This window comes from Indicator indicator, chromosome 10 (genome assembly GCF_027791375.1).
Source record: "Indicator indicator isolate 239-I01 chromosome 10, UM_Iind_1.1, whole genome shotgun sequence".
Lineage (NCBI taxonomy): Eukaryota > Metazoa > Chordata > Aves > Piciformes > Indicatoridae > Indicator > Indicator indicator.
Window position 1 is genome coordinate 27,728,184 of NC_072019.1, and position 15,665 is coordinate 27,743,848.

At 46.8% G+C, this 15,665-nt stretch overlaps 1 protein-coding gene across 1 annotated transcript in view; it reads left to right on the plus strand.

Moving 5' to 3' along the window:
- Positions 1 to 1,119: 1,119 nt before the first annotated feature.
- PDE4B (phosphodiesterase 4B) overlaps positions 1,120 to 15,665 on the plus strand; it is a 254,944-nt gene continuing 240,398 nt past the window's right edge. Inside the window, exons 1-2 of the mRNA XM_054384442.1 lie at positions 1,120 to 1,164; positions 2,325 to 2,560. Of these exons, the coding sequence (XP_054240417.1) occupies positions 1,120 to 1,164; positions 2,325 to 2,560 (281 nt within the window). The remainder of the gene's footprint in view (positions 1,165 to 2,324; positions 2,561 to 15,665) is intronic.

The following is a 15,665-nucleotide window of genomic DNA, read 5'->3' on the forward strand; positions in this document are numbered from 1 at the left end:
TGGTGAAGGGTCTGGAGATCAGGTCTGGTGAGGAGCAGCTGAGGGAACTGGGGTTGTTCAGCCTGGAGGAAAGGAGTCTGAGGAGACACTTTCTGGCTCTCTATACCTCCCTGAAAGGAGGTTGGAGTAAGGTGGAGGTTGGTCTTTTCTCCCAGGGAAAAAGTGACAAAAAGAAGGAAAAGGCCTCATGGTGCAGTAGGGGAGGTTTAGGTTGGTCATAAGGAACAACTTCTTCCTCTTGCGTGTTGTCAAGGCCTGGGCCAGGCTGCCCAGGGCAGTGGTGGAGTCCCCATCCCTGGAAGGGTTTCAGAGCTGTGTAGGTGTGGTACTGAGGGCCATGGTTTAGTGGTGACCTAGCAGTGCTGGGTTAATGGTTGGACTTGATGATCTTGAGGTCTTTTCCAATCCAAAGTGATTCTATGTTGGCACAGTTGTGTGGTGGCTGCAGGCTGGGTCGAGATGCCACGCTTGAGTGTGTAGAGTCCTGAATTCTTTGTTGGGTGGGAACCAGAAAACAGGTTTGTATGACCAGCAGTTGCCATCCAAGATGGCTTTCAGCACCTGCTACTGGGGTTTTGAGCCTCACAACTGAAGTGAGTAGTGCAGACTGCCTGCTGTCAGGGACCGCAGATGCTGGCAGTGGCAGGGAAGAGAATGAGGTGCCGTTTGTCTGGGTGGTTGGCCAGCGTCCCCCAACCCTTTTTGAAGGCTGTCTGAATTACTTGTTGCTCTCTTGAGCTGGCCCTGCAGGAGCAGGTGATCTGAGCACAGTTGAAAAGCCATGCTATCTCGAGCGAACACTGTGTAGCGTCTAACATCACCAAAGCTGAAGCCACTGCACAGCTTTTTGTGGTGGCTTCAGCACTGAAGTTCATGAACACTGCCCTTTCAGCACTCTTCTGTCTCTTCCAAACGGGGCAAAATCACTAAGGCTGGGAACGGCCTGCAAGATATCAAGTCCAACTATTAGTGATTCTGCCAGTTGGCTCTGCAGTTTATTACTAAAACCAGTTTATTAGTGGAAAATAATTTGCTTTGTCTTTTTCTTTCAGGTCGCCTCTCTGAAGAAGTTGGATTTAACAACCAGAGTTTTTTATAACGAGGTGCACTGGAATCTTGATGATGAAGAAAAGCAGAAGTGTCATGACAGTAACTGCAGATGAGGTGAGTTTCTTCTAAAGGCACCTTCTATTGATTAATTTTTATATATTTGTTTATTTTTAGGCAGATTTTCAACCTTCCAGGATTTGAAGGGAGATACAGGATTCCTGGAGAGGGACTTTTGACAAAGGCATGGAGTGACAGGATGAGGGAGGATCACTCCAAACTGGAAGAAGCTGGATTTAGATCAGACATTAGGAAGAAATTCTCTCCCATGAAGGTGGCGAGGCACTGGGATATCTTGCCCACAGAAGTTGTGGAGGCTTTAAGCCTGGATGTGTTAAAAACCAGGCTGGATGAGGCCTTGAGCAACCTGGTCTGGTAGGAGTTTCCCTGCCTGTGATGCAGAGCTTGAAACTAGATGATCTTTAAGGTCCTTTCCAACCCAACCCATTCTATGATTTTCTTTAGTACTTTATGGACAAAAAAAAAAAAAAGGCTACTTTTACCTTATTTTGTAAGTATCAACTGGTTTTGCTTTGGTTACTCACTGATTTCCTTAGATTGTTTTGCTACTCATATTAAAAAGTAGAAAATAAACCCTGTGCACTTAAAACCAACCAAAACAACTCCCCCCCCCCCCCACCCCCCGAGAAGTTTAGAGGAGTGGTGCAGAGCTTGGTCAGTGTAATGCTGACAGGTAGCAGGGAACGTCTCAAAAACTAAAGGGTGGGGGACAAGGGGATGAGGCCAGGCTCTTCTCAGTGGTGTCTGGTGACAGGACATGGGGCAATGGGCACAAAGTGGAACCCAGGAGGTTCCATCTGAACAGGAGGACAAAGTTCTTTGTTGTGAGGGTGCTGGAGCCCTGGAGCAGGCTGCCCAGAGAGGTTGTGGAGTCTCCTTCTCTGGAGAGCTTCCAAACCCATCTGGCTGTTGTTATCCTGGGCAAGCTGCTGTGTAGATGGCCCTGCTTTAGCAGGGGGGTTGGACTGGATGATGTCCAGAAGTCCCTTCCAACCCCTGCCATGATGGGATTCTGGGATTCATTTATAACTTGATAAAATACCAATGCAGCTCAGGCAGACTCTGCCAAGATTTCAGCACACACTTCCCTTTTTTTGGGAGTAGCTATGGCTGTAGAACAACAATTGAATGTGTTTTGTCCTCATGGAAGAAAGCACTTGTATTCAGAACTTCACTGGCTTTTTCTGTCTTTGCAGAATTCTCTGGATTACCTGGAGTGTGGGCTGAGTAAGTCCTACAGTACCTCCAGCCATGCCCTGGGCATAGACCTCTGGAGGGGAAGAAGGTGTTGTTCTGGTAATCTGCAGTTACCACCACTCTCCCAAAGGCAAACAGAAAAAGCCAAAACACCAGACAGGGACATTATCTGTAGACCAACAACTCTGCCTCTGTTGACACCTCCAAGTATTGCCATAACCACTTACCAAGACTGGTAAGTTGTTTCTCTTTGTTATGAATCCCACATGGTTGATATTTTTTTTTGTTGTTTTGTGATTTTGGATGAGTTTTGTTGTTGATGTCAATCAGTTGGTGTATCATGGGTATCATTTACACAGGAATTGCTGCCTTCTGAAATTCTACTGTTGTTAAAACCTATCTGTCCTCCTTTTCATGCATCTTCATGGAAATTCTCTATTGTACATTCTGACCTGGGCCAGGAGATTTTTGTTACTAGCTTTGTACTGACAGAAAAATTCAGCATGGTGCTTGACTAGTCTACAAGTGATGGAAGTAAATGGTTTTATCTCTCTGGCTAGTTCTTGTCCAAGTGTTTGAAGAAAGGCTTGGAAAAGCATTTGAGTCTGATGTTAAGCTCAAGAAAAGTCCCAAAGAACTATCAGGGAGCTGGTTAAAAGGGGTTGTTAAGAGGTGAGCTCCAAAAGAGTAACTGAATGTTAGGTGCCAAACCAAGGAAATTCATCCAGAGAGAGGAGAGGAAGGTAAGTCCCTGAGTGCTCTTGTGTTGGTATCACGAGGGTAGGTTTCACTGGTGAAGTGAGGTTAGATGTCCAGCTTGCCCTGTGAATGTCATTGCAATGCCACCTTGAAACTATGCCGTCCCCTTCAGGTTTCAAATGTGCTTTGGATTCTAGTTTTTAAATGCTCCACTCTCAGTTCCATTTGCTGGTTATAAAACATGTTCACATCATTGTTTCCAAGTCTGAATCTGCTTTTAGCTTCTTGGAAGCTCAGCACTATTCAGAGCTGGCATTTCAGTTTGCATTTGAACGATATGAGAGGATATCCTAAATTAATTTGTCAGAGTCATTTAAAAACAATTTTCCTCTTGAAAATAGGATTTTTAAACTCTGCACTTGAATAGATGAGAAACAGAAATCAAAGAGGAAGCAGCAGGGTCTTTTGTTCAATATTTGCATTTAATTGCTGTGTATAAATGGAGCAGAATGAGTTAGCTAATTTGGGTTGGATTGTGAGTTTTGACAATAAAAGGGTTGCTTTACTTTGAGCATTTTAGGAGTGTTCCCCTTTGAAGCAATTTGTATTCTTGCAAGGTGCTTAGGAGCCTGTTCCAGTGGTGTGCTTCTAAAAATTAATTGGTTCTCTTCTTTGAATGCACATAAAGGATGGAGGAAAATGGGGAGGAGTAGCAATGGATTTCTCCTTAGTTTCCCTTGTAACACAAGAGGGCATTGCTGCTCCTCTCTTCATTACAGCAGATTCAATCTCTACCTCTTGTGTCACTCAACACGTGTTTAGCTCGAATGGTGTGCCACTCATACTATGGTTTCTGTTGCTGATCTCCTGAAGTGAGCAGATAGCTTCCAGTAGTCTGCACTTGCAGTCCAGAAGGCCAGTAGTGTCCTGGGCTGCATCAAAAGAAGCCAGCAGATCCAGAGAGGTGATTCTGCCACTTTGCTCTGGTAAGACCTCACCTGGAGTACTGTGTCCAGCTCTGGAGCTGTGAACACAAGAAGGACATGGACCTGATGGAGCAAGTCCAGAGGAGGGCCATGAAGATGATCAGGGGCTGGACACCTCCCCTACGAGGACAGGCTGAGGGAGCTGGGGATGTTCAGCCTGGAGAAGAGAAGGCTCCAGGGAGACCTAAGAGCAGCCTTCCAGTACCTGAAGGGGCTACAAGAAGGCTGCAGAGAGCCTGTTTCCAAAGGCCTGCAGCGATAGGGCAAGGGGCAATGGTTTGAAATTAGTGAAGAGTAGATTTAGATTGGATGTTGGGAACAAGTTCTTTACCATGAGGGTAGTGGAACACTGGAACAGGTTGTCCAGGGAGGTATTTGAAGCTCCATCCCTGGAGATACTCAAGGTGAGGCTTGACAGGGCTCTGAGCAACCATTATCTGATAGAGGATGTCCGTGCTGAGGCTGCAGAGGGCCTGTTTCCAAAGGCCTGCAGTGATAGGACACCCCTTGTCCTGTCACAGCAGGCCCTGCTAAATGTCTATCCTTGTCTTTCTCACAGGCCTCATTTAATGATGGAGATTTGTTTTGATGTAGGTGGTCTAAGCAGGATATGGTCCCCAAGCTTATTTGGGTTTCTATATCATGGTTCAGTTGTGCATGAAAGATACCCCAGATGCAGGTTTATGTGTGTGTTTGTGGCTGGTAAACACCACTGTGTGGAAACAGCTTTGGAATGATATGAGCATTAAGAGACCCAGTGAGTTGGCAATAAAGTGATAGGAAAATTTCAGTGTAGATAAATACAAAGTGATATATCTGGGCATGAAAGAATCGGAGCTGAGAAGCAGCACTGCTACTCCGAGGAAAGATCCTAAATGTAGGATGGAAGTCCAGTATAGCTGCAAGGTCACTTCTTACTGATGCTGAAAAACCCAAATTGTTAAAGATTTGAAGGAGTGTAATACTGAATCAAACATAGACTCATGGAATTGTTTCGGATGAAAAAGATCTTTAAGATCATCGAGTCCAACCATCAACCTAACACCGCCATGTCCAGGAAACCATGTCCCACAGTGCTGTGTCCATACATTTCTTGAACACCTTTAGGGATGGTGACTCCACCACCTCCCTGGGCAGCCTGTTCCAATGCCTGACCACTCTTGCAGTACAGAAATTGTTCCCCTGGCACAATTTCAGGCCATTTCCTCTTGTTCAATCACCTGACCGACCTCCATCTCCTATCTAGTCCAAATCTCCCCTCTTCCAGCTTCAGTTCAGTCCCTCTCAGCCCCTCACTACAAGCCCTCATAAAAAGTCCTTCTCCAGCTCTCCTCTTAGCCCCCTTCTCAAAGGCTGGACACTGGAAGCTTGCCAGAAGGTTTCTCCAGAGCCTTCTCTTCTCCTGGCTGAAGAACCCCAACTTTCACAGCCTGCCCCTGTATGGGAGGTGCTCCAACCCTTGGATCATTTTTGTGGCCTCCTCTGAACCCTTTCCAACAGTTCCTTGTTGCTCTTGTGCTGGGGGTAGCAGAACTGGAAACAGTGCTGCAGGTGGGGTCTCACAAGAGCAGAGCAGAGGGGCAGAATCATTTCCCTCATCCTCAGTCTAGGTGTTCAATAAGAGTGATCATCTTAACCCTTCAGTGTCTGATATTAACTGTTTAAGATTCACTTAGTGTTTGGGTTTTTTACCTGAAGACTTGAGAGCTGTAGCTTGGAGAGCTGCTTCCCACAGGACCCAGTCAGAAGCATGTAGGTTTACCTGAGCTTTCTGTAAGCTATTTCTGTGCCTGTGAAAGCCCAGAGACAGGCATGGAACGCCTTGTTATTGTGACATGAAACACAAGTCCCAGAAAGGATGTCTTGGTTTCATTTGTCTGTTGTGTGCAGGAGCTAACAGCTCCTTTTGTAATGACTGCAAGGTTGTTAAAGAGCTTCCTCAAGGTATCATGGTGACAGGTATACAAGTTCCTCATTACAGTTTTACTTTGTGTATACTCAGAAACACAGACAAACCTTGTATAGGGCACGTGATTTCTTTAGCTAGGGCAGGGAGGGTGGGAGGTTTTCCCTGGGCATTTTATCCTGAGCAAAGTAGTCATTTGGGGTTTTATTTCTTGCTACAGAATCATAGATCTTAAAGGGAAGGGACCTTAAAGATCATCTAGTTCCAACCCCTCTGCCATGGGCAGGGCCACCTCCCACTAGACCAGATTGCTCATGCCCTGTCTGGCCTGGCCTTGAACACCTTCAGGGAGGACGCATCCACACCTATTACAGTACCTCACCACCCTCACAGTGAAGAATTTATTCCTTAGATCTAATCTAAATCTCCTCTCTTTCAGTTTGAAACCATTACTCTCGTCCTATCAGTTTGTTCAGCTTGGAGGTAAAAAAACTCTGAGGGGACTTTATAGCTACCTTCCAATAGCAGAAGTGAAACTGAAGGAAAGCTGGAGGGGGACATTTCGTGAGGGTGTCCAGTGACAGGACAAGGGGGAATGGTTTGAAGCTGAAGGAGAGTAGGTTTAGACTGGATCTTGGGAAGAAGTTTTTCAGTATGAGGGTGGTGAGACACTGGAACAGGTTGCTCAGGGAGGTTGTGGATGCTTCCTCCATGGAGGTGTTGAAGGCCAGGTTGAATGAAGCCTTGAACAGCCTGGTCTAGTGAAAAGTGTCCCTGCCCATGTCAGGGAGGTTGGACTAGATAATCTAAGGTCCCTTCCAACCTAAGTCATTCTATGATCACCACACTTCTTGATAGAGTCCCTCTCCAGTTCTTCTGTCAGCTCCTATTTGTGCAAACCACTGTAGTCTTTGTAGAAATTTACCATCTGTGGTGGTTTGAAACTGTCTTTTTAATTTTTCCTTGCAAAGTTCAGTACAGAGAAAGTGAAAGAATGTAAATAAGTCACTATTGGGTGTAAGAAAGCAAAATAACGATTGTTCTAAACACTTCCATTGGATAGAGAGAAATGTTTAAGAACTATTACCCAAAACAAAGTAGGCATTCGGCACATTCTGCGTTCTGCAGTGGGGGCAGTTGCTGGGCTGTCTGGCTGCTGTTTCTTCTTCTCTTCTGGCTGAAGATAACACACACTGACCTTGGCAGCTAAGTTAACAACATTCTGCTTAACTAACTCTGCTTCTCTGTCCAGGGGGGTCTGGGGGGGAAGCTCCTGGGAGAGGAGAGGCCCCTTTGGGAGGGTCCCCTTGGGGGGAAGCAAAGGGAGATCGATTGTGCTTTTTCTGTTGATTGTATATATTTGTGAATGTTGTGAATTTTGTATATTTGTACATATTCATTGCATTTCATTGTAGATTTTAGACTCTGCTTGTAAATACAGCTTTTCATTTGCTTCCAGACTGAGCTAGCCTGGTTATTGTCGGTGGGGGGGGAATTTCAGCTCACACCGACACACTTTTTATTTTTGGCGCTCCAACTCGGGGCTCGATTGCTTGTGATTTATTTCTGCTCAGATTAGGAAGCAAAATGAAGCTGTTTTGGATTTTGAGTAATTTTATTTCATCTATTATCGGTGTGATTGTTTACAGATGGGCCGTTTCCTGCATGATAGACAAGATTGTGAGATATGTGGCATATAAGTCGTTTCTTTGGGTTAAGAACAAGTTACTGAATGTTGGTGAATTCTGTTATGGTCTTATTGGGCTAAGAAGCTATGGTAACTCAACTATGGATCTGCTAGCAGACACATATGAGTTTGTTACTCCTCTTACAACTACAGAGGGTCTTTGGAACCAGTGGTACCTTAGATATCTTGTACTAGCCTTAATCTTAAATTTGTTGCTTCTTGGAATAATCATATGGCTACTGATAGCACTGTATCAAGAAAGACATAAGGCTACTTGCTCTTCCAACTCTGCTGTGAATGTGAAAACCAAGCCAGTAAATTTGGTTGCCACTATCACCAGAAAGCGCAAAGGAGCTGCAGGAGGAGATGCAGATGCTGCAGGAGATGGTGCAGATGGAGATGAGGGTCCTTCTACTCAGGGTCCCTCTCTTAAGAAAGATCCTTCTGATGAGGAAGAGAGGGTTAGCCTTAAAACTCTGGTAGACCTCTTGAGACCCCACATGGATGATGGAAATGTAGGTCAGGATGTAGACCCTGGTAGATTAGCAACTGCTGGTAGTGCCTCTGAACTCAAAGAAATTCAGCGGAGGATTAAAATAGGATTATGGGGACAGCGACCTCAGGATGATGATGATGATGATGATGATGAGGATGACATACAGTCAGCTAATGCACCCAGACAGGAAATTAGACATGTGAGGAAGGATTACATCAGAGGAGATAATGAGCCAGTCCTGTCTTGGCTAGCCAGGTGTTTTGATATGGGAGCCCCAGCATTGGTGGTAGGCGACAAGTCGGCCTCTCAGTTGGGGATGCTCTCAAAGGATACAGGCATAGACAGGCACCTAGGCAAGTGCATTGGTAAAGTTTCTCTGTGGGCACGCCTCCTACTGGCAGTCTCGCTGAGGTACCCCAGCAGAGATGATTTACCATGGAACCCTAAGCCTTGGACCACAATAGCTGAGGGAATCAAGCGTCTGAGAGAGTTTGCTGTGAGAGAAGTAATGTATGGAGATCATAAGACTCTGAATCCTGATGAAATTCCTGTTGGAACAGGCCTTGCCAAAAAGCTCATTAAGCTTGCTCCTCCTAATTATGCTACTATTCTGGCAAGCAGGATTGTGGCAAGAAATTATGGTGGAGCACCTCCCACTGTTGGCCATTTCACTGACCAAATGAGGCAGTTGGAGGATAGTCTTGCACGTACTTCTTTGGTTTCAGCCATTGAAACTTTGTCTGGAGAAATGAAGAATTGCATGAAAGAGCTGAAGGAGGAACTTAAAACCTCCATATCCAACTTGATGAAGGGGGATGATTCTAATTCCTCTTCCTCCAGATGGATACAAGTTTCAGCTGTTAGGAACAGACGTGCTCCAAGGAGGCCATTCCAGAATAGGTCAAACCAAAACAGACAGCAGAGGCAATCACGTGGCAGTATCTGGATAACTCTGCGTGATCAGTTTGGTGAGAACATGAACAGATGGGATGGTCAACCAACTTCTGATCTTTTCAAGAGGTTACGGGAGCTGCAGAGGGGCAGATCCCGAGGTAGCAATACCAGGAGGGTAGCTGTCACTTCCTCAGTTTCCCAGAACAACTCTGATAGCTCCAACAGTGATCCTAATTCTGGTGCTGGACATTGTGCCGGCTGTACATGTGGAGGTAATCCCCACCATTAGGGGTGCCCTGCCTTCCGCCAGGGGGAGGTAAGGGATAATGGAGATAACAGAATCTATTGGGATGTGTACATCCAGTGGCCTGGCACTTCAAAATTTCAGAAGTACAGGGCCTTGGTTGACACAGGAGCTCAGTGCACCATAATACCATCAAATTATCAAGGGGGAGAATCTATAACTATTCAGGGAGTCACTGGTGGATCTCAAGAGTTGTTTAAGATAGAGGTTGATATAAGTTTAACTGGGAAGCAGTGGAAGAAACATACTATTGTAACAGGTCCTAATGCACCTTGTATTTTGGGAATTGACTTTCTGAGAGAAGGGCGTTTTAAAGACCCTAAGGGTTACAAATGGGCTTTTGGAATAGCAACTGTAGAAATTGATGGAGGAAAATTGAAGTTGTCTATCAGACCTGAGCTTTCAGATGAATCTGCAGTTGTGGGACAACATGAGATAGAGGATGTAAAGCTGCCGGTTGCTTCTCAAACTGTGCATCACAGACAATACAGAACCAACCGTGACTCTTTGGTGCCCATTCAAAACTTGATTCGTCAGTTGGAGAGTCAGAAGGTCATCAGCAAAACTCATTCACCTTTCAACAGTCCAATCTGGCCTGTGCGAAAGCAGAATGGAGAGTGGCGTCTGACAGTTGATTTCCGTGCCTTGAATGAAGTAACTCCACCCATGAGTGCAGCTGTACCAGACATGATGGAACTCCAATATGAGCTGGAATCCAAGCAGGCCAAATGGTATGCTACCATAGACATTGCTAATGCTTTCTTCTCTATTCCCATAGCAGAGGAATGCAGGCCTCAGTTTGCTTTCACCTGGAGAGGCATTCAGTACACATTCAATCGTTTGCCCCAGGGGTGGATTCACAGTTCAACCATCTGCCATGCAGTGATCCATGATGCTTTGGAGAAAGGTGGAGCTCCAGAACACATTCAGTTCATCGATGACATCATCGTCTGGGGTGAGACTGCTGAAGAAGTCTTCGAGAAAGGTAACAAAATCCTTGACATTCTCTTGCAAGCTGGTTTCGCTATCAAGCGAGACAAGGTGAAAGGACCTGCCAGAGAAATCCAGTTTCTGGGAGTGCGGTGGCAAGATGGTCGCCGTCACATCCCAATGGATGTGATAAACAGAGTCTCCACCATGGCAAATCCCATCAACAAGAAAGAAACTCTGCGTTTCTTAGGCATAGTGGGATTTTGGAGACTGCACATTCCTGGATACAGTCAGATTATGAAACGTCTATATGATGTGACTCGAAAGAGAAACAGTTTCCAATGGGGTCCTGAGCAACAAGCAGCCTTTGACCAGATCAAGCGAGAGGTAGTCCAAGCGATGGGTCTGGGACCTGTCCGAACTGGTCCAGACATTAAGAACATTCTGTACACGGCCGCGAGTGACAATGGTCCAACCTGGTGCTTATGGCAAAGAGCTCCAGGGGAGACACGAGGACGTCCTCTTGGTTTCTGGGGTCGTGGCTACAGAGGCTCAGAGGCAAACTACACTCCAACAGAGAAAGAGATTTTAGCTGCTTATGAAGGAGTGAAAGCTGCTTCTGAAGTGATCGGAACTGAGTCACAACTTCTTCTAGCTCCTAGATTGCCAGTTCTGAATTGGATGTTCAAAGGCAAAGGTTCTTCACCACATCATGCAACAGATGCTACCTGGTCTAAGTGGATGGCTCTGATAACACAGAGAGCTCGAATGGGAAATCTCGAAAGGCCTGGTTTGGTGGAGGTGATCACAAACTGGCCAGAAGGCACAAGCTGTGCTAAACCTCCAGAGGAGAGAGTAACTCGTGCTGAGGAAGCTCCTCCTTACAGTGATCTGTCTGATGATGAAAAGAGATATGCTTTGTTCACAGACGGTTCCTGTCGTCTTGTTGGGAACAAGCGGAGATGGAAATCTGCAGTGTGGAGCCCAACGTGCAGAGTTGCAGAAGCGAGAGATGGAGAAGGAGAATCCAGTCAATTCGCAGAGGTAAAAGCTGTCCAGCTAGCTCTTAACGTAGCTGAACGTGAGAGATGGCCAAAGCTTTATCTCTACACCGACTCGTGGATGGTAGCCAATGCCTTGTGGGGTTGGCTGAAAGACTGGAAGAAGAATGGCTGGCAGAGGAAAGGAAAGCCAATCTGGGCTGCAGATCTGTGGCAAGACATTGCTGCTCGCATTGAGAGAATCCCAGTGAAAGTGAGACACATCGATGCTCACATTCCTAAGAGCAAAGCTACAGAGGAACAACAACACAACCATCAGGCAGATCTAGCTGCAAGAGTTTCCCAGGTGGACACAAACTCTGATCCTGATCCTGATCTTGACTGGAAACACCGAGGTGAGCTGTTCTTAGCTCGGTGGGCCCATGACTCGTCAGGACATCAAGGCAGAGATGCAACCTACCGATGGGCTCGTGACAGATCCATTGACATTTCCATGGATGCTATCACACAAGTCATCCATGACTGTGACATTTGTGCTGCTATTAAGCAGGCAAAGCGGATCAAGCCCTTGTGGTACGGTGACCGATGGTCCAAGTACAAGTATGGTGAAGCCTGGCAGATTGACTACATCACTCTACCTCGTTCTCCATCTGGTAAGCAGTATGTGCTGACTATGGTAGAGGCAAGCACTGGATGGCTGGAAACTTATCCAGTTCCTCATGCAACTGCACGTAACACCATTCTTGGTCTGGAAAGACAAATCCTGTGGAGACACGGAACTCCAGAGAGGATTGAGTCAGACAACGGAACTCATTTCAAGAACAATCTTGTAAAAAACTGGGCCAAAGAGCACGGCATCGAGTGGATATTCCACATTCCCTACTATGCACCAGCTGCAGGGAAGATCGAACGCTACAACGGTTTGCTGAAAACCACTCTCAAAGCCATGGGGGGTGGATCTTTGAAAAACTGGGAGAAACATTTAGCACAAGCAACCTGGTTAGTGAATAGCAGAGGTTCAGTGAATCGAGCTGGACCTGCCCAATCAGATTTGTTGCGAAAGGAAGAAGGTGATAGAGTTCCTGTTATCAGAGAAAAGAATCTGTTAGGCAAAACTGTTTGGGTATTTTCTCCTTCAGGAGAGGCCAAACCTGTCCGAGGGGTGGTTTCTGCTGAAGGTCCTGGTCACACCTACTGGGTGATGCAAGAAAATGGTGAAATTCAGTGTATTCCACAAAGAAATCTAACTTTGGCTGAGAGGTTAAATTCAGAGTGTTGCGCAGATACAGCATCGCGCCCAAGAGGAGAGTCCATGAGATCTACGGTGCACGAACCCTGAGAGCCCTGAGTCACCTGAGAGTCCCTGTTCCTTCCTTCGCTCCATCTGCGAGGAAACAAGCTGTTTGCTGTTTTTCCTGTGATTTGACTCTTTTGAATCATCTACATCTGAAATAGCCGGAATGGACTATGGTCTTTATTCACCTATTGTTGTAGATATTATTTTAGATTAGATAAATGATAGTAGCAGCCAATGGAATTGTTTAGAAGGGGTGGACTGTGGTGGTTTGAAACTGTCTTTTTAATTTTTCCTTGCAAAGTTCAGTACAGAGAAAGTGAAAGAATGTAAATAAGTCACTATTGGGTGTAAGAAAGCAAAATAACGATTGTTCTAAACACTTCCATTGGATAGATAGAAATGTTTAAGAACTATTACCCAAAACAAAGTAGGCACTCTGCACATTCTGCGTTCGGCAGTGGGGGCAGTTGCTGGGCTGTCTGGTTGCTGTTTCTTCTTCTCTTCTGGCTGAAGATAACACGTACTGACCTTGGCAGCTAAGTTAACAACTTTCTGCTTAACTAACTCTGCTTCTCTGTCCAGGGGGGTCTGGGGGGGAAGCTCCTGGGAGGGAGAGGCCCCTTTGGGAGGGTCCCCTTGGGGGGAAGCAAAGGGAGATCGATTGTGCTTTTTCTGTTGATTGTATATATTTGTGAATGTTGTGAATTTTGTATATTTGTACATATTCATTGCATTTCATGGTAGATTTTAGACTCTGCTTGTAAATACAGCTTTTCATTTGCTTCCAGACTGAGCTAGCCTGGTTATTGTCGGTGGGGGGGGGAATTTCAGCTCACACCGACACACCATCTTAAAATCCTAGAATCAGTCAGGGTTGGAAGGGACCACAAGGATCATCCAGTTCCAACCCCCCTGCCATGCCCAGGGACACCTCACACTACAGCAGGCTGGCCAGAGCCTCATCCAGCCTGGCTGCAAACACCTCCAGGGATGGGACCTCAACCACCTCCCTGCACAACCCATTCCAGGCTCTCACCACTCTCCTGGGGAAGAACTTCTTCCTCACCTCCACTCTGAATCTCCCCACTTCCAGCTTTATTCCATTCCCCCCAGTCCTGTCACTCCCTGATAGCCTAAAAAGTCCCTCCCCAGCTTTCTTGTAGCCCCCTTCAGATCCTGGAAGGCCACAAGAAGGTCACCTCAGAGCCTTCTTTTCTCCAGACTGGACAGCCCCAACTCTTTCAGTCTCTCCTCATAGCAGAGGTGCTCCAGCCCTCTGCTCATCCTGGTGGCCCTTCTCTGGACACCTTCCAGCACCTTCAGATCCCTCTTGGAATAGAGGCTCCAGACCTGGATGCAGTACTCCAGGTGGGGTCTCAGCAGAGCTGAGCAGAGGGGGAGAATCCCCTCCCTTGCCCTGCTGGCCACACTTCTCCTGATGCAGCCCAGGCTCTGCTTGGCTTTCTGGGCTGCAAGTGCACACTGACAGCTCCTGCTGAGCTTCTCATCCCCCAGCACCCCCAAGTCCCTCTCCTCAGGGCTGCTCTCCAGCCAGTCCCTGCCCAGCCTGGATTTGTGCTTGGGATTGCCTCCACCCAGCTGCAGGACCCTGCCCTTGGTCTTGTTGAACCTCCTGAGGTTGGCTTGTGCCCAGCTCTGCAGCCTGTCCAGGTCCCTCTGGATGGATCCCTTCCCTCCAGCCTGGCTGCTGCACCACACAGCTTGGTGTCAGCAGCAAACTTGCTGAGGGTGCACTCAATGCCTCTGTCCATGGCACCAACACAGATGTTGAACAGGCCTGGTCCCGGGACTGAGCCCTGAGGGACTCCACTTGTCCCTGGCCTCCACTGGGACATGGAGCCATTGACAGCCACTCTTTGGGTGCAGCCATCAAGCCAGTTCTGTATCCATCTTGTGGTCCACCCATCAAACCCATGTGTCACCAGTTTGGAGACCAGGAGGTGGTGTGGGACAGTGTGAAGGCTTTGCTCAGGTCCAGGTCAATGCCATCAGTTGCTCTCCCCTCATCTATTAATGTTGTGGCCTTGTCATGGAAGGCCACCAGGTTTGTCAGGCAGGATTTGCCCTTGGTGAAGCCCTGCTGGCTCTACCCAATCACCTCTTCACTATTCTTCTGTCTCAGCAGTGCCTCCAGGAGGATCTGCTCCATGATCTTACCAGGCACAGAGGTGAGACTGACTGGCCTGAAGTTCCCTGGTTCTTCCTTCTTCCCCTTTTTGAAAATGGGAGTTGTTTCCCCTTTTCCAGTCAGTGGGGACTTCCCCAGACTGCCAGGACTTTGGGAATATAATAGAGAGGGGTTTAGCAACCTCCTCTGCCAGCTCTCTCGGGTTCTTCAGGTGATCACCAACCTGATCTTCACTTATGATGGGCAGTTCTTCCTCCTGGTCCCTGCCATTATCTTCCATGACTATTCCAGGAGTGTGGCTGGAGGCCCTTGCAGTGAAGACTGAGGTAAAGAAGTCCTTGAGAACCTCAGCCTTTTCCAGGTCCCTTGTGACCATTCCACCTGTTTCCTTTCTGAGGGGCCCACACCTTCCCTAGGCTTCTTTTGACCATTAATATACCTGTAGAAATTCTTCGTGTTCCCTTTGACCTCCCTGGCTAGATTCAATTCAAGCTGTGCTTTGGCTTTCCTAAGCAGGTCTCTTGCTGCTTGGGCATCTTAACCACAAAACCAATAATGAAGTTTCTGCAGAGCCAGGGATAAATTAAATCTGGTCACTAGAGGCTTGCTCTGAACTGTAAGGTGCAGAAGTTTTGCCTCTGCTGGTGTTATTTTACTTCTTTCCTGTTAAGTTGATCAGATCCCTGGGGAAACTATTGCTGCGTGTGTCTGGGCTGTGTGTTCTGCTGCACCATTCTCCATTTGTTGTTAGCACAGTGGCTCTGCTCTGTACTCGTTATTTATCTTTTTAATGTTCTGGTGCTGGAATAATGTCTTGCTTTCTTCTGGATGATTTAGTTATGCTCACTCTGACCTCTGTTGCTCCAAAGCATTTAATTGTTTGAGCTGTGTACTGGGAAAAATGGCAAATATCAAACGAGAGTTCTAAACTGAAACCCTGGATGAGAGTTTATGTATGATAATCTCAGCATGGTGGGAGCTGGAAGGGACC